This window comes from Cyclopterus lumpus, chromosome 21 (assembly GCF_009769545.1).
Source record: "Cyclopterus lumpus isolate fCycLum1 chromosome 21, fCycLum1.pri, whole genome shotgun sequence".
In the NCBI taxonomy this organism is placed as follows: domain Eukaryota; kingdom Metazoa; phylum Chordata; class Actinopteri; order Perciformes; family Cyclopteridae; genus Cyclopterus; species Cyclopterus lumpus.
The window spans coordinates 12,732,856-12,755,717 of NC_046986.1; the positions used below are offsets into that span (position 1 = coordinate 12,732,856).

General features: G+C 41.4%; 3 protein-coding genes across 5 annotated transcripts in view; all 3 read right to left on the reverse strand.

Moving 5' to 3' along the window:
* Window positions 1-505: 505 nt before the first annotated feature.
* Window positions 506-2,982, reverse strand: tmem169b (transmembrane protein 169b). 2 transcript variants are annotated; one of them, XM_034561936.1, is made up of 3 exons: window positions 2,868-2,982; window positions 1,840-2,246; window positions 506-1,675 (listed from the first exon to the last, which is right to left on the reverse strand). In XM_034561936.1, exons 2-3 carry the CDS (start codon window positions 2,111-2,113, stop codon window positions 1,041-1,043), a joined length of 909 nt encoding a protein of 302 aa, XP_034417827.1. In that variant the 5' UTR covers window positions 2,114-2,246; window positions 2,868-2,982; the 3' UTR covers window positions 506-1,040. The 2 variants fall into 2 exon arrangements, with proteins under 2 accessions (XP_034417827.1, XP_034417828.1); XM_034561937.1 differs by having other exon boundaries at window positions 1,840-2,229; window positions 2,868-2,961.
* A 5,292-nt stretch (window positions 2,983-8,274) lies between these two features.
* pfkla (phosphofructokinase, liver a) lies at window positions 8,275-18,020 on the reverse strand. The gene is made up of 22 exons (XM_034561474.1): window positions 17,742-18,020; window positions 16,746-16,819; window positions 16,540-16,617; window positions 15,603-15,792; window positions 13,824-13,989; window positions 13,371-13,415; window positions 13,187-13,295; window positions 12,882-12,977; window positions 12,603-12,695; window positions 12,240-12,365; window positions 12,086-12,150; window positions 11,837-11,900; window positions 11,575-11,721; window positions 11,416-11,486; window positions 10,784-10,871; window positions 10,525-10,677; window positions 10,030-10,194; window positions 9,885-9,946; window positions 9,355-9,466; window positions 9,134-9,233; window positions 8,919-9,024; window positions 8,275-8,833 (listed from the first exon to the last, which is right to left on the reverse strand). The coding sequence occupies exons 1-22, from the start codon at window positions 17,824-17,826 to the stop codon at window positions 8,686-8,688; spliced, it is 2,343 nt and encodes a 780-aa protein (XP_034417365.1). The 5' UTR covers window positions 17,827-18,020; the 3' UTR covers window positions 8,275-8,685.
* Window positions 18,021-18,686: 666 nt separating this feature from the next.
* Window positions 18,687-22,862, reverse strand: part of si:ch211-45c16.2 (mitogen-activated protein kinase kinase kinase 13) — a 28,167-nt gene continuing 23,991 nt past the window's right edge. Inside the window, exons 13-14 of one of the 2 annotated variants that reach the window (XM_034562167.1) lie at window positions 22,021-22,312; window positions 18,687-21,886 (exon numbers count right to left, since the gene is read on the reverse strand). In XM_034562167.1, coding sequence (XP_034418058.1) covers window positions 21,785-21,886; window positions 22,021-22,312 — 394 coding nt within the window. In that variant the 3' untranslated portion in view covers window positions 18,687-21,784. The remainder of the gene's footprint in view (window positions 21,887-22,020; window positions 22,313-22,862) is intronic. The other variant, XM_034562168.1, reaches the window with a different exon arrangement.

Below are 22,862 nucleotides of genomic sequence, written 5' to 3' on the forward strand. Positions count from 1 at the left end.
ATTATAATGAAAAATGTTACTTCACCAAAGAAATGTTTCAACTTGTCCTGATTATGGCTTTAAATCTTGGCTGGATTAACCCCATGGGTCGCTGTTGATTCCTTTTCCTTCCTCTCCTTATGTACTCTGTCACCTACATATACAGATCAAGTACAGAAAACACAGCAGCAACACATGGCCGCTTAATTATAATCAGCCTAGAATGCCCAGACACCAACAAGTACTCAAATGGTGTACTTCTTGATGAAACACAATTCATTTCGGGATTATGTAACACGTAAGCACAATATCACCTAAAATAATAGTTATTATAGGATAAGGCCTTATCCTTAAAAACTAAATGATGTAACAGAATCGCTTCACAGGACATTGCCCATCTTAAGGTGCGTACATTGTTTCAGTCAATATTTTGCTCAATGGTGTATATTTACAATCAAATCTAATTTCCACCAAGTAATTGACCCATCAGGAGCCCTTGAGGCAGTTGCCCACTTTTTCCAGTTACTTCAACTACAACATCACAGAGGAATTAAGATGACTTCACATACAAGACAGGTTTGCCTTTTAAATGCATCTTCATTTGCAGCTCAGTGATCACACTAAATTACAGATATTTACAGATGAAATTAAACTTGGTTTGATTTCCAGGCCTCCAACAATGTGTGCGTCGGTGTCCACCGCCAGTTTATCTAAGTGTTACTACAGGAAGCACTCAGGCCTTCATGTGTCAAAAGGTCACGAGTATGATTCAGTGATTGGAGGATAACCAATGACAACCTAAATGTAATACCCAACATTACCACTCCCATGGTAAGAGGAATCATTTAGAGTGATCTGACTCCAATAATATTTTACAAAATTATACACAATATTTCAGCATTTCAGGACAATTCAGGCAGTGTTTGGTAAGTTTTCATTTACAGAAAAGTAAACAGCTTTTAAGTGCTTTCCTGTGACTGACTTGAACGTTCTAGCATGGGTGTCATATCACTTGAAAATAAGTCAACACCAACATGTGCCTTGGCCCCCCCCCCCCCCCGTCACACCGAGGACGTCTGTGCGAGTTCACTGGGGGCCTTGCTCTGCAGAGTGCCAGAAACAGTATCAGAGTCAAGCAGCTCCACGATGCTATAGGGGGAACAGTCCTCCAACCCCAGCTTCCCACAGGCCCAGCCGCAGAAGCCTTTCTCCAGGTCTCTCACATCCTGCCACCACTCGCTGAAGGCCCAGGACACCTGCACCAAGGCGGAGTACAGAGCCAGAGACAGTGCCATGGGCATGATGAGCATGGGGTAGAAGATGATGAGGAAGGGGCATATTGTAATCTTGTGCCAGAACGTCCGCTCCTCATTGTACACCAGGAAGACATTGTACCAGGTTAGAGTGCCGTAGTAGAAGGAAGTGATGAAGGAGAGGAGGAAAATCACGGGTGCACAAGAGAGGCTCCACAGGACGATATGGGGTCCATGGCACACACCTAAGCTGCAGTTGCGTTTAGCGCCGTCTCCTCCCTCGCACTCTGCATCAAGACGTTCCTTTGACTTAGCCAGATCCCTGAGTTCCCTCTCTGTCAAAGTGAGGTGAATGTCGACTACCTGGCCCTTCTTCTTCCCTCGGGTGATGGTGCCTGTCAGGGTCACGTAGCGGCTGTCTGGAGGAAGACTCCATCCTCCTCCTGTTGAGAGATAATACAAGAGACATTTATTGATGACAATACCTCAAAGCGTTCTGCATTTCTGTTAATATGCAGTTGGTTTGCAGTGTGTACATTGCACAGTAACTTTTCTTCGGGAATAAAAAAAGATGCGTGTGGCTTCTTAACATAAACACCCCTCTCACCTTCGCCTGTAGGTGTGCAGAGGAATTTAGCTCCCTCCTCTGAGCTCCTCTCCGCTCCCTCGTCACCACCTTGGTCCTCTCCAGGTGCCCTCTCCATTTCCGAGCGGTAAACAATAATGGACTCTGGACGCGGGTCTTTCTTCTTCCTCCTCTTCCTCCTTATGGAGGGCGCCACTTCTCCATCGTCCACATGGTTCCCTGATGTGTCTGATCTTAAGGAGATCATCTTGGGGCTGCCCTCTCCCTCTGTTTGAAACTCCTCTACCTGTGCCATGCTCTCACTTGATCCAGAAACACATTGACTCTTAGGCTACTTTTTGATGGGTTGTATGGAGACTAATAGGGTCGTCCTGTTAGCCTATGCCCATCCATTATGTGTGAGTGTTCAGTCTAAGGAAGATTTCCAACTGACAGCAAAGTGATAGAAGCACACAAACATACACAGAGAGAGAGAGAGAGAGAGAGAGAGAGAGAGAGAGAGAGAGAGAGAGAGAGAGAGAGAGAGACATTATATAGCAGCTTTGCTTTTCTACAGGCACAATATTGCACTCCTTACAGGATCCTGGCCTAGATTCTGCACAGTCGCTCACTTTGCTAAATATCACATTATCATTGTATCTAAGGCCAGTATGCATCTGAACGGGCAGAGACTAAATCACTCCAGAAAGATGACAAACAAAGCGTGATAGATTTGTTCAAAAAGGGGGTTGTCTCTCTTTTGCATGACAGCGCACCGATAGGCTCTACTCTCAGTGGAGATGCAGCGAGCTCAGTCTATTAACATCATCTCATCGCCTTTACTGACATATGGATAGAAAGACTACACAATTCATCAAAGGATTATAGTGCTTTCCCAAAAGAACGCATAATTTGATAGGAAGGGGTGAAATCGACAATGCAAACCATTCTTCACACAGCTGATCCCCTCCTATTTAAATCCCTCCCATGTCCGCTCTTTTGTCTGCAGACGCCAGCCGGCGAACAACATGCACTTCTAAATAGCGTAGAAATGGATTATTTAATCTTACCTTCAAGAGGTTGGGCGAGTCACTGGCAGTCAAACTACACGGTGTGCGGATAAATCACAAGATTTGTGTGGCACAATGCAGGAGCCCACACATCACAGCGCTGTGTGTTTTGCAGATACAGATGCGCTACGCAAAATGATTTCCAGAATAGCACTAACCCCGCCCCTCTAACCTCTGTACACCAATCCTGAACCATCCATGATTCTGACTGCCATTAAGTGGAAAAAATAATGGGGGGGAAGCACATCTGTCCTCGGGAATATTACGTGGGAACGAATATAAAGGCCAACAATGAAAATCACATAAATACATCAAAATAATCTATAATTTTTTAATGAAACCCCTTAGATAAATATTGAAATCAATTTACACATGATGCGTTTGTGAAATATGATGCATTAACAGATTAAACTACACAACAACGTATTTGTCGGTATTTGGTTTCACTAAATCTGAATGAAGCAGGATACTTTTTGGAGCAATTTTGCTTCAGATACTTCTGTATTAAATTATGAGTACAAATAATTTATTTAGCTACCCAGCTGTATACAAATATAATTTAAGTGACCGCCATTTCTAGCAGCTGCAACAATTAGTAATTAATTAGAATCCAATAATATAATATATTATCAATATCAATATCCTATTCACTGCCCACTGGAAAACCACATTATTTCAGTCCAATGGTTGATGTTTCTATCTGTTCTGGGCCCCGACAATCTGTTAAGTCGTTTTGGTTTTCTTTTTGTTCTTTTTCACCAGTAAACGTGATTTTTAATGTGAAGGGTCAACGTCTCCTCGTGTCTGACGTGACCATGAAAACCGCAGCCAGGGTTGCCAGATCTGGTAGCTTTCCGCCCAATTGCACCACTTTGATTAAGTTGGGCGGGAGAAAAATATCATTGTGCTGGTAGCATAGACTGCGTATAAGGACAGACAGATGACATTATGGTTGTTTTTGTCTGGGTTTTGAAATTATTGTGAAAACAATAAACAATGTCATTTTATAGTAAACAAAAATACAGACTCATTTCATTTGAATAATCTGTATTACATATTTGATTAGCATGAGTCACTCTGTGGGTTGCGACAGCCTAATTATCTAACATACTCGCTTTGGTTATTTGATTCAGATATAATATAATTGTATACTTATGATTTTACACGATTTGCTGACAAAGTTATGATTTGGGCCGGTTTTAAGTTGTGATTGGACACCTGTCGATCAGACCTGGCAACACGGACAGCAGCAGCCTGCCGGGAGCTGAGAGGTGAAGCTGGTGTGAAAATGAACGACCAATATTCACTTAATAACATCGACGGTCTGCTTTTTCAGTTTGGTGAGTTCAGTTACTGAGTTTATTGAACGTTTACTTCGGTTTTTCACTAGTTAGTTGTCAGTTAACGTTCGCTTGACGTGCAACGTGATGGTTTGACGCTAGTTGAGCGTTAGCTGGCTAACGGACAGTGGCTAACTACTTTTGGTGTGAAGCTAAAGGTTAACGTTAAATAACCTAAAACAATTAGCTAATGTCAGGAGATATATGCTATACTTATATCACTAATATGGATATGACTAGATGTTTGTTCTTTTAAACAAGATGACTGATGTTTGTATTTGATAGCTCTACAAACGAGGGAGCTTTCCCAAAAGAAGAATGAAGTCAACCAACAAGTTAAAGGTAACGTTGTCTTATTAACCTAACTAATGTTACTAATTATAAAAGAGCAGACAATTGTATCTAAAGCAGGCTACCGAACATATTGTTTGATGTAGTGTATGTTGTGAAATGGTGTCCATCACATTTTTGTCTCCAGTTTACAGAGTTGAGATCGCTGAGAGGAGGTCGTTCATTGAGGCAATCCACAGAAATATCAAAACACTTGAGGAACAAATCAGGGTGAAGCAGGGCACTGTGATACATAATAAGGAGAATTCTAAAAGGTAAAATGACTTGGCAATACATACTACAGATTTGACCTAACTTAACATAAGCAGTGCAGCAGTTCATTGATATTCATATATTACTGCTTTTCATCCATGTAACTTCAGCATGAAGGCGACTAACTGCCTGCTTCTTCAGTACGAGCAGACACTGAAAGAAGAACTGGAGAGCAGAAAAGCCAGCTACAACCAAGACGTGTAGGTTCAGATAGCTGTGATGTTGAATGGCGTTTATTTCTTAGCAATAATAAACAATGCTGAATTGTTCTTTATTTGTAACGTGAAAAGGGAAGTCTATGCAGAGAGAATTGCAAGCTGCAGGAAGACCTTCCAGTCGCACAAAGAATATTATTACCAAAATCCTCTTGCTCAAAAGCTCCTCACGCTGCAGGCTGAAAAAGAGGAGATTGAGTTTAGGATCAAGGCTTGTGATGATCAAATAACAATGAAACAGACGGAGCTGGACCAACTCACTGGTAATAAGCTTTTTATGTCCTCCTAACTTGCTCTGGTAGAGCTGCAATATTTACAACATGATATCATATTTTCTGCCTGACCAGGTGCAGCCATCGATTCTTCTTCCACTGAGAAACCACCAGACAGGTATCTTTCAGCGAATTTGATAGATATCAAAGAATATTGACACATAGACTCCAGTAAAACTTTGTCTTTCTCTGATTCAATTGACTTTTCTTTCTAGTGTTTCTGGCCAACAGCCCTTAGAAGAACCAGACAAACAATTAGATCCTCAGACAGAGGAGGAAAGTAATACTTCCATTGACATCGCTTCTCTTCATCTCAACCAGACAAAGGTACTCGGATACATTGAACAAGGCTAATGGAATCAAAAAGCTTGTTATGAAATGGCCTGACATTGATAGTGACCTCCTAGACAAACTCCATGAGTTATATGGGAGGCTTGAACAGTCTCCAGTCCCACATTACCCTCCCCGCATCCCCCTCCATTCCCCATTCAGCAGGAGGAGGTGAGTGCCACCTTCAGGAAAACAAACTGGAAGAAGGCAGCAAAGATTGTTTTTCCAAAGACAAAATTCAAAGTAAAGCAAAGTCTCTTCGGTTGTACCCAGCCATCATTGACAGCATACTCACTTCTTCCATAACAGTTTGCTACAGCAGCATGTAAAAAAAACTGCAGCTCATAGTCAATAAATTATCCATGATTATTGTCTTCCCCCCATCGGTTAAGTCACTATATCCTAAAATGGACAATCAAAAGAACAAAATAAAAAACAAAACCTGACCCTCTCTCCCTGCTCACCACCTCTTCCAGCTGATGCCCTGGAGGAGGCACTATAGGTCCCTGATCGCTTTTCCTCCACTATAATAAGAACTCTGAACACTTCTCACCAGCCCTGACGAATGCAGTGCTCCTAAAACCTTTTGTATCAAACCCTTTGTAAATACATCATGTAAATACTGTGTGAATTTCATCCTGTTATATGTGAATAATGTCTGTTGTATAATATATGTCTAATTGTATATATATAGTTGTATAGCCAATTCCACAGATGGTGTCCTTGTGGTTATTAATAAGTGTTTTGATTGATCTTTCAGAATGGTAATAAAACATCAGTAGAGGCAACTGATGCTGAAGAAATATGTGAGAGAAACCAGGTTCAGTATCCTACCGTCTGCGGCCCGTCCTCAGGAGAAGAACACAATGAGCTGTGGGCATGTCAGCCGTTGGATGGTGAGTAGAGGAAAGCTCACAATGTGTTTCAGTAAACACTTTGCCCGCACCAGACGTCAAGTTTGGATGTTTATGTTACATCAAACTTCATCAACCATTATTTATCCAGAGCAAAGACAGCCAGATGAGATGCACACCGATGAGCAGGGTCAGGAAACTGAACAAGAGGACCAAGTCCTGGTAATTGTTTTATTATACCTCGACTATATAGAAGGGTCACATTGTACCCCCAACAAACAACCTGCATTTTTATCGATCTGTCTCTACAAGTGTCCCAACTTTATGGGATTGAAATCAGTAAATCATGAGTACTACTGTATGACTCTCACAGCATCACATCTGAGAAAACCAGTAGCATTGTCTCTTTCCAGAATAAATCTCAAGTTACCGAGGGTTAGCCACAGATGTCTCTGTCAGTAAACTCTTTTCATTGAGAACAATTTTCCACCAAAGTATGACCGCAGATGAAGACTAACTAATTACATATTGTCTGTAAAGAGACGTTGCAGTTACATTTTTCAAATGTAAATTTAGCATTTGATTTGTGTAAATCTCTAGTATTGTGTATTTATTTATTATGGTCCATGATGTAAATGCTACTTTAGCCATTTCAACTTTTACTGTTGGAAATTTTTTAACATTCAAGGTGTTTTCTGCATATGAACAGAAATCCACTGTATCAGCGGTGGAGGTGGAGGAAAAAGAAGCTATGGATGAAGAGCAGGAGCTGAGCGAGGAAGACAATGAGGGACTCGCTGCTTTTCCTCAGCCGTCATCTCAAGACAACAATCCTCAGTCGACCCTGGTGGAAACGGCAGCTGTGCCTTCAACCCCAACATTCCCATTTAAGTAAGGCTTTATCTAACTTGTCCAACACTTATAATCACTGTCAAGACAGACACTGAGAGCGGTGTTATTTCTTCATTTCAGCTTTAGCCCCGCTGGCTCCCCATTTCAAGGCCCCTCCGATACCAAATCTCCAGCTTTCTTGTTCGCTCTGAACTCTGATCCTGGCACCCCGGGCTTCTCTGGGTTTGGATTTGACGTGGGCTCTTCACAGGATGAGGTGAGGAGTGAGCAAAAGGAATAAGTGATTTGACAGAAATTAGTTTCTCAGTTTTGGATTTACCTCTAAGCTTCTTTACAGGAGTCACCTTTCGCTTTTTCCTGCCCATTTTTCAACGATAAGGTATGGCCTTTGTATAGTCACCCCTTTCCATTTCATACAGTGCTACTAGAACAAAATATCAAACTACTGTATGTTCGTATCTTTTCAGAAAACTACAGAACCAAAGTCTTCAACCTGTACGTATCGAATCCAATCCCTCCTTTCTTGTGATGTGTATTACCTGATCAGAAAGACGGGTAAGTATATTATGTTGCAGGTCCTGAGTTCCTGTTTGGACAACCAGAGCAAAGTGACGCCTTCCAGTTTGCCTTTGCCTCCAAAAGCCCTCAAACACCTAACCAAGATAACACCAGGGAGGACTTTCCATTTTCATTCAATTTTTGAAAATCGGAAGACAAACATCTGAAATGTTGTAATGTTATCATACAGTGGTTAATGACAAATATCTTAGGTAAGGGTTCACTGTTTAAAATGGTTATAGAACGTAAGTTTTTTTTTAAGCTTTGTTCTGTTCAATGGTATTTGGCTGTCTGTTTAACTTAATATCTTATTTCAATATCTATTCACACATTTAGCTCCACTTTTGAATGACATTTAATAGAATACACAACATACATTCATATTTCTTTACAGATTTCTCTATTGTAAGTACAGTAGTTAAGTTTATTACACTGTATCAATTGTTGTTCATTTCCATTAATTAATGACAAAGCAGTATTTACTACATTGTATAAATAAAATGAAATTAACATCTCACTTGTCCCGTGAGTCAAAGTTACATTCTGACATTGAGTCAAAATTATGAATTCATAACTCAAACCAACCACTGGACCACTTTAATTGTTTTGTACATTATAGAAGGGCTGGATAACATGGATTATACACACACATCTTTTACTTAAAGTTCCATCTTGTTCAGTTCATTACATACATCTTTATTTAATACATTCCTAAAGTATGTAGTCTGCCTAGAAACAAAGGATGGACAACTAAGGGTCAGAAGTGCAGCGAGTGCACTGTAGTTTCAGAGAGCCTAGAACCCATGGTCAATGCTGATGGAGCGTCGAGTCACATGTTCAATCTCTCCAGGGACATATTCACAGAAGCTGGTTTGGTACCTGGCCAACATTCTTAGCATCGGCCGAAGATTAAACCACCACTGGACCCTGGGCATCCGGTGCCTGAAAAACAGGCAGAAATACGACTTTATTAAGACTTATTCATAATGAACTATTGTTGTTTGGCAAAAACTGTGACATTACTTACTCAAAATCCGTCACAGCCTTCAGTTCAGTGACGGGGCTGAATGAGATGACCTTCCTGTTGAGGCCAAGCACACATGCTGTACTCGGTGAGTTGGCGAACACGCGGCCTGGTGGGGAAGAAAGAAAAATCATGCTTTATTCATAAGGTTGCTGTGATTTAACTTTGGATTTCTGAGAAATGTATATATGTCAATGTCAACATTAAACAGTAACTACCTTGACGGAAGTTTTCAGTCATTCTCTCTGAAATCCACTGGATAGCCCTCACACCCAACTTGGTGCCAAAATTTCTATCAAAGGGAGAAGGTGCCCCTCCCTGGAGCGCAAACACACGCAGTTAATAAATATATTATGAGATTATGTCTCTTCACTTGTATAGCGACTAATTGAAAACATTTATGAATGGGCAGTCGACGACTCGCATGGCGGCTCCGTACCTGCTGAAGGTGCCCCAGCACATTGACTCTGCAGTCAAAGATGCCCTTCCCCTCGGACGAGTACAGCCTATGGATGAAATCTGTCGTGTAGTTTTCATGGCATTTTTCATTCCTGTTACGACAGAGAAAACGATCAACAATGTAAAAACTCAAATGGACAATGTTTAAAATATATACGGTGTGATATCTTCCATACATGTTGTAAGTAAGACTTTTTTAATTTGTTTTGTTGAAATTAAATAGTTTTCTTTTTTCATTCACCTCTAGTGTGGCTCTGAGATAAATGTCTATGAAACGTTATACAACAATAATGTTGCCCGGAAGATAAATCCTACTGACAAATGGTGCCATTATCTAGTCAAAATCTGTCTAATAATTTGGTTTATGACTTAAATATCAGCAAACTACAAACATTTCAGCAGTACTTTGTGAGAAGCAAATGTGAAAATGGTCACACGCTAAACTAAAAAGGTGGTGAAAACACGGATGTAACATAGATGAAAAGATCCACATTAGCTTTTGTCATGCACCTCAGTACGAGACCCCGCTGGACGTCCTTCTTCATCTTTTCCGTCAAATGATCCACATTGGTCTTTAGAAATGAAAAGGGACAGAAAGCTGTTACCACGATAGACTAAAGAAAAGAAACAGCAGAGGTTTGTCTTATGGTCTCACCTTCAGGTCCTGAATGTTGAAGGGGTCTTCAAAGATGTAGGCTGCGTCAGCACCCACAGCTATACCAGTGCAGGTCGCCAGGTATCCACAGAACCCACCCATCGTCTCCACCACAAACACTCGCCTCTTGGTCCCAGAGGCAGACTGCTTGATCTTGTCGCAACCCTGAGGAAGAAAGCAACAATGGCCGTGTGAATGTAGTAGTAGCTGGTGTGTTATGAGCTGTATCCAGGTGTGTTGCTTAATATAGAAGAACAGGGGTGAACTGAAAGTGCTGACCCAACTTCCTTCCTCTACATTTAACGATTAAAAACTAAAGCTCTAAATATTCACTGTCACCCCTGTTTTGACTTAGTATACCGAGTTCAAAGTGTACCTTCGTAATACGCAGCTGATATTACATGTCATGTTTTCTGGCCCTGGTTCAGTCTATTGGTGTTAATCCTGAAACATCAAAGTCACACCGGTAATTTGCCATCTGCTCAGCTTTACTACCTCCATGGCAGCATTGACAGCCGTGTCTGCTCCCAGGCTGAAGTCAGTTCCAGGGACGTTGTTGCTGACAGTCGCCGGGATGAGACACATAGGGATGCAGAGCTCATCATAGCGACCCCGGGCTTCAAACAGCTGCAGCACACCTGCGTACCCCTTTGAACGTCATCAAGAGATGAGGGAACCTCTTTGATGTAACATTGACACCAGAAAATGATATAAGACTACTGCAATTGTTGTTATTTGAGGTTGTGGCTCGTACCTCAAACCCTCCAATTACGAGCAGAGCTGAGATGTTGAACTTGCTGATGGTCTCCACAATCTTCTCCATGTGTTTCTCTGGAAGAGTTCTGAAATGGGACATAAATCAAAAATCCCTTCACGAGACACACGTGACTATTTTAAATGGCAATTTGCTTTTTTGTATCGCACAGCCTGTAATAAGTTGTTTAAATTATTCTGTGGCTCAAAATAAAGGTTTATTATTATGGTAAGTTAACACAATATTCATGAAATCCTTTATCACAGTATAGATTATTATGTATATTTGAAAAGCTAGGAATATATACACTACATTTAATAAAAAATCTGGGTACAAAAATGATATATGATTAATATAATTATAACTCCAATTTGGCTATAATACAGACCAGCTAATATATTTTACACATTACCTTCAACGGCCAGTACACCCAGGGACCCAAAACACAGTATAAATGGTGTGACAATAATTAATAAAATGGTACACCTTGTCATATTGCCCCTCTCCTGCCTCTCATCTAAAGTCGGTCTTCTGTCTGCATAACTTTATGGAAGTACAATACGAAACTGTTGAAGTAATCCTAAGATTACTTAAATACATGTCCGTACGATAGAAACCAAAGTGTTCCTCACCGCTTGGTCCCCAGCAGTGAGCCCCCTTGGCCCGTCCATCCCGCCACACTGTGCCATTCCATCTCAACAACCTGCAGACAGACGCGCGTCAGTACTGACCAGTGTCCTTGTTGCTGAAGTCTACTGCCTCGTGGTCGATGTAGAGGTAGAAGCCCTCACCTTTCCATCGGCGAGTCCTTGAAAGCCGTCGTGGACAGCGTAGACCTTCTGACCATGAGTGAGCGCTAGCCTCACAGCAGACCTCACCGCTGCGTTCATCCCTGCAGCCGGAGCGCCCACGTTCAGGACAGCCAAGGAGACCTTGCTCTGAGGGAACACGAGTGCGATATCAATAAACACATTTGAATTCAACATTGATGATTAATTTACACACGTTGGGGCTACTACCGCATGTGTGTGTTCATGTTAGTGATGGACCGACCTCCGACTGGACGGGCTTCTGGAAGGAAAGAAGCTTGTAGATTTTCCAGTTGTTCTCGAAACTCCTGCAAGAACATCAATACTTGTTTATTATTTGCACAGGAAAAAAAGAAAATATGATAAATTGTGGGCATGATGAAATGAATAAGAATGGATAATACATTTACAACAGACTATGTTGACATACATCAAGGACATTTTAATTTTAATGTAATGATGTCTATACATGAAAAATCATCTCAGCTCTCACCCTCCACGCAGTTTGATAGCTTCTTCAAACCTCTTCTCGTCCATGGCAATCTGCACCAATTTAGTCTGCAAATGACGGCACAGTCGAAAATTACAGCAACCTCCCACAAATATGTGCATTAAAAACAATTATAGGTGAGAGGAGAGCGTCTCACCATCTCCACACACTCCATTAGAGGCAGACGAACAGCCTGGTTACCCGACAGGCCGATGGCACACGGGGGAGTGTCGGGAGTGGCCTCCATCAGGGCAACCACCGCCTCCACACCCAGCTTACTGCTCTGAAAACACGAGAGAGCAATTACATGCATGGATAATGAATGTGGACGCATCAGTCAGATATTGTATTGGTTACGGGGATGATGACAATAATATGTCCAATTGAGAAGCATGTGATACATTGGGGTAGTATTATTGCTATAATACTATATTGCTGAATTAATAATTGTATGGCCTCAACATTTGTGTCATAGCAGCATTTTTCGCAGTATTAAAAATCAATATGTTGTCCAGCTCACCAGTATTCTGTCAAATGCTGAGGGAGTTCCTCCTCGCTGAACATGGCCGAGTACTGTCACTCTGGTATCATAGCCCAGTCTCTGTACCACCAGCTTCAAACACACAAGGGAGCATTTTAGTAGGAATACACAACAGAGCTACTAAGAGAGAAAAGTCCTCTACAAACACTGCTCTCTGCTAGTTCAGCCTTTGAATTATATTTCAACATCGCAGGCATCCGTTACATACAGAATAGACACCCATCAATCAGACCCTTCTTCTCGGATCTTTACACTTACATCTTTTACGTAGGTTGAGGAGATGGGTTTGCCATTTATGTCGATGGCTCCCTCTGCGATAATTATAATGTTGAGTCTCGACCCCGTTGTGCGGCTCTGGAGTGAAACAGATACATACATGTTAGCCATGAAATCAGTTAACACAATCCTGCTTCTAAGTACTGCATATTAACAGACGGAATTCAGCAATTAGTCCTAAAATGTTTCCAGACACAAAGCACGTCTATGTTTCTTCTACTTCAAAACAGAGCAACTTCTCTTGCGATTACAAATGTTTCGGGGGCAAATGAACTGTGCAGTCTTACTCCCTCTAGACGGTCGCACATACGGTCCTCCCAGCCCTCTTGAGGAGGAGCCTCTGGAATGAAGAGCCAGTCTGCTCCGGATGCCAGCGCGGACACCAAGGCCAGATATCTGGAGGAGCAGCACTTTTGTTTTATTCAGTGACAGAGGATGAAGGAGAGCGAAGTGTGTCGAAGTGGTACTCACCCACAGTGTCGACCCATGACCTCCAGAACAAAAGTGCGCTGGTGGCTGTGGGAGGTACACCACATTTGTATTGATTTGCAGAAAGTATGTGAGCATATAAAAACGGAGAACTTTCATAATGTAGCAACATGCCGAGATCAGAGGGAGCAAGTCCAGGCAAGATCACGGATATCATGCCAAACCTGCTTTGATGGGTGTATTGATTTACAACAAAACCTCAGGTATAAATACAAATTGGGTGTATATATATATATATATATATATATATATATATATATATATATATATATATATATATATATATATAGGCTGCAACTTGAAATTAATTTTCAATATCAATTAATCTGCAATCATTTATAATTTGAATTTGACAAATGAATATCATCATTGTCACAACAGCGCCGTAATTAAACACCAGCTGTGTTTGGTGTGCAATATCCCACGGTGTCTGACCTTTGTGCCGTGGTCATGATGGCATCAATGATCTCCATGATGCGGTGCAGCGCGGAGTCGGCGCCGATGGTCATGTCAGTACCACAGAAGTCATTGTCGATGGAGCCCACAAGCCCCACGATGTTCAGGTGGGCATGCTGCTTGGCCAGAGTGTCTGTGATCCTTCCTGAAGACACACACACACACACACACACATACACACACACACAGAGACACACACACACACACTCTAGAAACTTAATATTATACGCAAAAGGAAATAACCATCTTCTTACCACAAAATGTGCAGTTTATTAGTTAATGGCAATAGGCAACACCAGATTTTGATTTGTTTGTCTGTTTATTAATAACATAATATAAAACAAATACTTCTACAACTGATTCAGGACTAGACTGTTGTCAAGCAACACATCACATTTTCTCTGCACACTAGCTGGCTGCTTTGTGTAAGTAATGTTACCCCAGGCTAAATACTTTGTATCATTTATGTTTATCTGTGTACATTTCTTGTGCAACCTGTCACAGTCTTGGGTTTTTATTTAGTTTCTTCTTTTATTTTTCGAATTTCCCTGCCTCTTGGGTCCTGTGTTCACATCACTTCCTGCCTTTGTATGTTTTCCCGCCTGTGTGATTGTCTGCCCCACCCTGATTGAATCCTCCTGTGTTTAATCACCTGCACCTCACCGAAGCCCACACACTGCCATGATCCGCCTCGCTTTGAGTCCTACATCAGTTTCTGAATGACAGTCTCAGGCTGTGCTTGATGCGAGACGTGCGTGCCCACGCCTCTTTGCACATCCTTGGTGACATCTGTGTCAGGTGGTATACCAAAAGCTGTCTTCCTCAGCTGTTACCCCCCTGGGCTGCAGCTGGAGTGCTTTTGCACCAAGTAGAACTTTGCGCAAGCTTTTGAGGGCTGTGTACGCTTAATTTTTGCCCTCCTTTAAATTTGTGTAGGTCAACTGATGTCACATATGCACACCAGGAGGTTTGCAGTGAAACATTCCAGGCTTCTTTCCTTCCCTTCGTCCTCCTAACGACCATTCACAGTTTAAAATATGGTCAAACGTTCATCTGAGCGGTGCAAAATATGTTACAATCTAAGATACTTAATTGTGTTTAACTATTAAATGCCGTAAAGCGCGATGATACATCGTTAAAAGACCCAGTGGGTCTGAACAGTGAATCCAATAATGAAGTGCCTTAAACTTGTATCCTTTCTAATGGCCAGCAGTGGGCAACTACGACTGTAAACATGAGTTCATGGTCTTAATTGTTACCATCAATTCTTCTTCAAAACGGCATGATGTTAATTTAGTAAATTATGGTAACATTTAGAGTAAAATATAGGATGAAGCAGGATAGGCTTTAGGGCGTGGCTACCTTGTGTTTTCGTCTTACAACGTTAACCTTTTCACATTGTTTTCAGTTCATGAAAAGGTAATTGAAACCTTTCGGGTCAGCTAAACCAATGTATAATTCAACTTTTGGTTGTACTTGGTGACGGCGTCTATATGTTGTACTCTATATCGGCACTCATGGAATACTTCTTGTTCAATTAAATTACTTGGTTGAATAATCAAAAGTATAAACACTTTTAAAACACCTTTGTTTTATCTGTATTGTTGCCATGACACAAACTGGAAAATTAAATGATATCTTAACAGACTTTCAGCAAAGATTTTATTCACCGTATCGTTTTCACTACAGTATGAGAACATAATGAGGGTTGTGTATTTTTCAAGGCTCAACGACAAGTGAACAGTGAGAGCACCCTACCTTTCTGTACGAGCTCATCCAGCAGACTGCTCCACTCACAGCGAAAGATGTTGGCTCCGGTGAGGCTGCCGTCTCCACCACACACACACAGGTTGGTAATGCCTTTCTTCACCAGGTTAAAGGCGGCAGCAATCCTGCCCTCCCGAGTTGTGAAGGCCTTGCATCGAGCGCTACCTATCGCAGTCCCACCCTGCAGCAGAGACGTCATATCACAAGTGAGGAGATAAATAAAGACAAACGCGACAGTGTAAAATACCAAGCGAAGTGACAGAAATATGTATTTTTTCCTCTGGCTTTTGGTGGTATTGTTAGTTGGAACATCTGAGATGGAAGAGTCAGATTAGATGAAATTTGAGCAGGAATTGGAAACAGAGCCAGATCGCAAGTAGTCACTCAAAGCATGTTTGTGATTTGGTGAATTTTAACTGCCATCCATTACAGCAGTGGTTCCCAACATGTGGGTCGTGAACAATAGATTTTGTTTTAGAAATGATGTCACGTGCAATTCAACACATTTGCTCCAAAATTTACTTATGCAGAAAGTGCAACTTGCTGTTTCTACACCTGATATGGCTGAAACATGCAGCAAGGCCCCTTACCAGGTTATAACCAGTATAAGACAGGCAAGGAGAGAAGAGTTGAGAGGAGATGGATGAAATAATAAAATCCCTATTAAAACCATAAAAAAGAAAGAAATAGAGAATGAGATTAAAACAAGAAATTAAGAAAATTAAGACACAATATGAGATATTGACATGGGCCTGTGGCAAAAGCACAGTTTTAAATAAATGGTTCTGTTTATAGCATAGTTTGAATAGAACAAAGTAATTTGTAACACTTGTGCTTTTACTAGAATGACAAGACATAATGCCTTGAAAAAAGGCCTTTTAAGCTACTTTAAACCCTGCTGTGGGACTGACAGTAATATTGAACCTACCTGTTGGATGATGTTGGACACACTTTGCCAGTTGGCCAGTTTGATGTTGTCTCCCCCATCCACCATGCCCTGGTATCCCTGTTAAGTCATTTTCCAAATGATGTGTTAATTTAAAAAAATGATGCGGACTGGTCAAGCAGGAATACACTCTTAAGACCGTAACCCAATGTTTAATAGGGTCCTATTAATAGAAACGGTTTGTTTACCTCATATATAAGATAGACCTTGGCCCCCACATAGATGCCCATTCTGGTCACAGCTCGGACAGCAGCATTCATCCCTGGGTTGAGGATAGTTGCATAAAAATATTAGACTTGCCAATGAGTTTCAATACACACAAGCTGTTATACAATTACCCTGTAAATCAAACACTGTGGTGGAAATGACTTTGTTATTGGTTACTGGGCAAAGGTGCCATTGGCTTTCTGGTGACAGTAACCAGAGTCCTTGACGAGCATTAACGTTACTTTAACCTAATGTGTGACCAGTCGTGGACCTAATGTGTGACAGCCTCAAAATGATTTGAGGCTGTATCCTGGATGAAAACATAATGATTTGGCTCTGGCACAGTTTTAAATGTGGTTTTATGGTCCCCCTCTAATCCTTAATGTTTTTTAATACATGTAATTTGCCAGACTGAACGCCCTGATGTGCCCTCCTCTTTGTTTACCTTTTTTTGTTTTGTTTGCTTCCTCTGGTAACCGCTTGTTTCACGTCACATTGTTATGAATTGTGGGTAATTCCCTTGAGCAAAGTCTGCAGAAATGCGGATTTACGGAAAGGTCTCAACATGTCTGCAGGGCGCGCACCTGAGTGGGAAGATTGGGCCTAAACACAACGGTTGTCATTTCCTAACTCCTAAACCCGCATGCATTCTCCTTCACATCTTTCCTTGATCCGATGACGTGATCCATCGAGGTTAAGGTAAAAAGTTTAGTGATAGACGTCAGAGGGTCGTTTTTGGACTTTTCGACCGCAGCCAGAGATTGCATATGGCCCCACACACGACCTTTGACCAAAATGACGGTCTCTACAACTGTCATTTTTGATCAAATGGTATTCACTCCTCTCCATAAACAAACCACTGCTATTATTCCATGCTTATGTTGAGATATATTACATGAAGTACTAGCGTAATAGCTACACATATTTAAAGGCTACTCACTCTAACATAGCGTTCATTTGTGTGGGGTAAACGTCACCTTGTGCATCTCCACCGCTGGTCAGCACTGCCATAGCTCGACCAGCACCCGTCATCTTCAGCTTCTCCAAGTCTATCGAGGACATTTTGACCCCCCGAGTTCACGACAAGAAACCCGGGTGAAAACAAAACAATGACCGTAAAATAGTTAAGTGAAGTGGTTAGTGCGGTAAATCGGGGTTAATCCAGGTTTCCTTTCCTGGAGTAAAACTTGAGTGAACGGGCAGCAGTCACCAGGGTCTAGCTCCGCCCCGTTCGAGGAGTACAAGTGAGCGCTTATTTTATTACTCCGCACCGTCCGGCAGAACTGTGTTCTTTCAGCACGTCTTACGACGTTAACCCCGCCTCCTCCACGAGTTCTACAACGGCACGTACAACACGTACAACACGTCCACCGTATCAACAGGTTTTTTGACAACGACGCCAAAACTTCGACCAGAAAACCCGAACCGAGTTCAATTTATATTATGACTGTCTAAGATCGTCCTCCCAATTAATGTTTGCATATATATTAATCATGTATGGGGACATATGCGTGTGTGTGTGTGTATATATATATATATATATATATATATATATATATATATATATATATATATATATATATATACACACATATATATGTGTGTATATGTGTATATATACATATATGTGTGTGCATATATATGTGTATATATATATATATATATATATATATATATATATATATATATATATATATATATATATATATACACACACACACATATGCCCCCATACATGATTAATATATATATATATATGTAAACTATTGTAATTTGTCGCCGCTTTACCATATTACGCACAATGAGTACTGTGGATTCTATACACATGAAACAGGCATGGATTTAACTTCTAAAACTCGTGAGTCTATACATTAAGATACTATTCATATAAATTAGAATGAAAGAGCCGGACCACAGTGTCTTGGGTACAGTACATCAGCATTTATTCCATGCAGTTGTTTGCTCTGATTTTACACTCCCAGATACCCATTGCACTGTACACTGGATAATACAGGGAACTGACAGGATTGGTTGATCGTAATGCCATTCAACAGGAAAGGGAGTTGGAAATGAGAGTAACAAAGAAACAGATGTTTGATACATTGGATGAGGCAACATGACATCAACAGTTGGAGACAATTTCAGATGTGAGTAACTGGTATTTTGATTAAAAAAAGAGAGGAAAGGATCTCTGCAGAAGTACAGAAATCAGCAACACACATGCCTTCAGCCGTAACATCTCATTTACCCTGCTGCGACAGAGCACTGCCTGGCTTTTGGTTGCAATAGTGATTCCTTATAGCTTTTGTCGAGATAAAAAACAAAAACTTTAGGAATGCCTGACATTGCTAATTAAAGTCTGCTAAATCAATACTTCATGATCTCAATGATGAATGGAGACAAAGACAAAAATGATGCCAATGACATGTCTCCTGTACAAATACTGTCCCCTTCCCACACTAACGCATTGTGCTTCCTTTAAATAATACTTTTTAGGAGAAATCATAGATAATGACATTTCTAAAGCTGCCTGAAACCTTACCATTCATTCATAATAAATTAATTCAATAATCACGTAGGCCAGCTACAAAGAAAAAAACACAAAAACAAGAACTAAAATTCAATTAAAACTTTACAACAATCAAACTTCACAGGATATATGCATGAAAGACAATGTTATTAACAGCTTGATCGGACTAGCCAGTTATTACAATACACTAGGTTATTTCACACGTACGTAAACAGAGTGAAGGAGGTTGAAGGAGGCTCGAGGAAAGGCAGCAGCTGCTTTCAGTATCAGTTGTAAGCCTTCCCAAAGCAAGAGTAATTGATCCATCCGTACAGTTTTAGATTCACCTTGTGCTACTTAGTTCTCATGACTCACACCTTCCTGCAATGTTCAATACAGATTTGAATACAGATGTAATACAAATGAAAGAATGTTCTGCTCATTTTCAACTAGTCGGGCTCACCATCGGTGACAGAAGGCTGTCAGAGCTGTGCGATATGTTATAGGGAGGAGAAAAACATATTACAGTACATTTACAGATGTTTATATACACGAGTAACTTACACTGAGATGAGGTTGTTGAAAACCAAGAGCAGATGTATTGCTCTGTGGCCTTGTCTCTGGCTTTTATTCCTAATGTAGAATCTCAGCCGTCTGCGTACACATGAGCTGACATCTTGACATCGTTAACGTTAAATTCAACCCTGGCTGGCTAATTTTCAATCGCAGAATCAGGTGGATTAGACACTCAAATAGGGATAAAAAAAATATGTAAAAAGCTCTCACAGGTGCAGTATCCCCTTTCAGAGATAAGACAAACATAGTTATATTGCTGGGACTCTAGGATTTAGATTTCCAGATAAATGACCTTTGGGTAGATAGGAATGGAGCCAAGACATTTCTACAACACAAGTAAAAGTCAGTGTAACTTTCCCCATGTAGTGGCTGTTGATATATTACTCCTGCTCTCAATCAGCAACATAAAACCTGAGCATCAACCCCCCCAAAAGTTGAATTCATGACATTTGAAAAGATAGCGTCTATAATAAGCTGCTGAACACAGTCACTGTTTTGAGTCTAGCCAGCTAGACGTCTCAGATCCTGAGCAAGGGACTTTATTTCTCACCTGAGCGCCAACCCACATTATTGCTGTTTTATTCACGACAGCACAACAAATTATTATTATTTTTGGACATTATATATCAGCCAGTAGAAATTACCCTGCTAGAAAATGTTAAATGAGAGACGCTGCACCTAGTGATTTCAAGAAATGGGTTACTGCACCTGGATTTCAACTAAATGCTCTACATAACATTAATGTCTATTACAGCAACAAAGGGTTGAACACTAAGGCTATAAGACTTATTTTTTTATATTCCTGTATGGTCCATATTACGTACAATAATTGGTCCAGTCCAGTTTCTCACAGTCCTTTAACAATCCTGAGATGAGACTTGAAACTGTAATGTCTAATGGAGAGGACACGCACGTGCACATGCACACGCACGCCTGCACATGCACGTGCACGCACACACACAGAGAGAACAACTCTGGTCATGACATCTGATGGATGATGACATTGGCGTGTCTCAGAGTTGGAGGAGCTGGGTCACAGAGGAAGAGTCTCTTTTTTTGTGTGTTTTAATTTTTTCTTCGTTGTCAGCTGAGTCTTCATCTCTGTTGCTCTACTGGCTCGTCCGCTTCATGCAGTCTTCTGGCAGCGCTTGGCGATCTGCACAGGCATGCTTGGACAGTTCAGCGGGATCCTGATGACCGACTAGAGTTGTGTTGGTTTCTAGAAAGGAAGGGGGTCCGGTTGCGAGGCAAGTTGTTCATGCTGGTGTTCACACTGTTTTCAAAAGCTCCCTGTTCCCCACCCACCACGGTGGGTTTGGGATGGGAGTGGTGGAGGTAGGGTAATGGGGATCTGCACTGTAAACTCATGATAAAGCAGGTTGATCTTACTTTAGTAAGAAGGGGTCCTTGTTGGTTGGGGAATTTGGTCTAAAACAATAAGATGCTGAGAGCAATGACCAAAAGGCTTGTAGTGACACTTCTTGTCAGTGTCAGTCCCCTGAGAGACCAAATATCGCAGTTATGTAACTGACACTTCAACACATCCTCCTTCTCATCATCATCATCATCATCATCCTCACAACACACACTTAGCCCATGCTCAGTTTAAAAAAGTTTTTGAATGATCAGAGAATTTACAGTTTTACCTTCGAAACTCAGACAAAAATAAATAATGAATGTTACACAATCTACTGTACATTATCATTCAAAAGGGAATCCCTGCCATGGGTTGCCTGGATGCTGTGCAAGACGAGGGGAAATTAGGGTTTATGAAGGGATGGGTGTTTTTGGGGAAGGTTCTGGGAGAGATTGCATGGGGATTTGCTATAAGGAGCTTTGTTTACAATGTCGTCCTCTTATTGCTGTATTTTCTGCCGGGCTGTGTGGGACACAATGGCCTCCAGGCAAAAACAGAACCGAGCCCTAGGGCGGGTTTCACCACGAGGAAGGAGCCCCGACTTTGTTGTTTCTGATGGTGGCATCGGAACACTCCGCTTCTGATGTATCGCAGTCTGAATCCCCAAACTGCAGTGGATTCTGGGAGAAAAACAAGAGTGAAAAGACAGATTCAGTATCTGCCTTACGATATCGATTGTATTATTTGATCATCACGAGCGTGGCTAAGATTAAAGAGCTAACACGATGGCACCGCACACACCCACAGTACCAACCTCGTAGCTGTGTTCGTCGGAGCACAGTTTCCCCAGTGAGATCTGGGTCTTCACCCTGCGCACAGCGCACTCCTTGTCAGAGAGCCCATCTGACTGGGTGGAGATGTCGATGGGGATGTCCGGTGTGTGTGACAGCAGCTCATCCAGATGTTCCTCCTGACTGGTGCTCAGCCTCTCCAGGGGCCCGCTGTGGGAGTGGTCACTGGTGTTTCCCTCCTCTCCATCAGACACCGACAGGTTCTCTGAGCTGAATGTGGAGTAGGACTGGAAGCCGCTCATACAGCGATGAGGTCTGTGAGGGAGCAGAGGAAAATGTTGACGCCGTTTTAATTCAGTAGTTACCATAAAGACATGTCATTATTAATCAGACTATAATGATTATTTTGGTTTCTTTTCTTTCGTTGCATCACATTAGTCAAGCTAGGACAGGCAGTTTTCTGGAAACGGCAAAGAATTTGAAAATACAGCCCTCGTCCCGCAGCTCTCCCCTCTCTGCCCTAAGCCCCTCCCACCAGACGAGAATAGGTATATGCAGTTATTACAGTAATCTGTAAGACCACAAGTTATACAGTTCAAACTTAATTCCAATCATGAATGTGATACTATACCGTTATATAGTGGCAATTATATGAGAACTACAGTTCTGTTTTCTTTGAGCTACATAGCCGCAGTCGCAGCCATGAGCCTTTGCTACGGTCAGCAGAAGACGAAATATTAGCAACATTTTCTCTCCAAATCTGAAACATTTCGCCAATATTTATTGTCTTTATTGTCAAACTCTTTGATAAATTAGTCTTCCTTAGTTTTCTGTTGCTTTATAGTGTTAGCAGTTGTTGCCAATG

What these genes read in the sequence shown, in the direction of transcription:
- tmem169b (XM_034561936.1), bottom strand. Translation starts at nt 2,113, where the DNA reads ATGGCACAGGTAGAGGAGTTTCAAACAGAGGGAGAGGGCAGCCCCAAG. An exon ending in CTGCACACCTACAGGCGAAG is followed by an intron (nt 1,676 to 1,839) that starts GTGAGAGGGGTG and finishes ATCTCTCAACAG; the next exon opens with GAGGAGGATGGAGTCTTCCT.
- pfkla (XM_034561474.1), bottom strand. Translation starts at nt 17,826, where the DNA reads ATGTCCTCGATAGACTTGGAGAAGCTGAAGATGACGGGTGCTGGTCGA. An exon ending in CCTCAACCTACGTAAAAGAT is followed by an intron (nt 12,696 to 12,881) that starts GTAAGTGTAAAG and finishes GTGTGTTTGAAG; the next exon opens with CTGGTGGTACAGAGACTGGG. An exon ending in TAATGGAGTGTGTGGAGATG is followed by an intron (nt 12,151 to 12,239) that starts GTGAGACGCTCT and finishes CGTCATTTGCAG; the next exon opens with ACTAAATTGGTGCAGATTGC.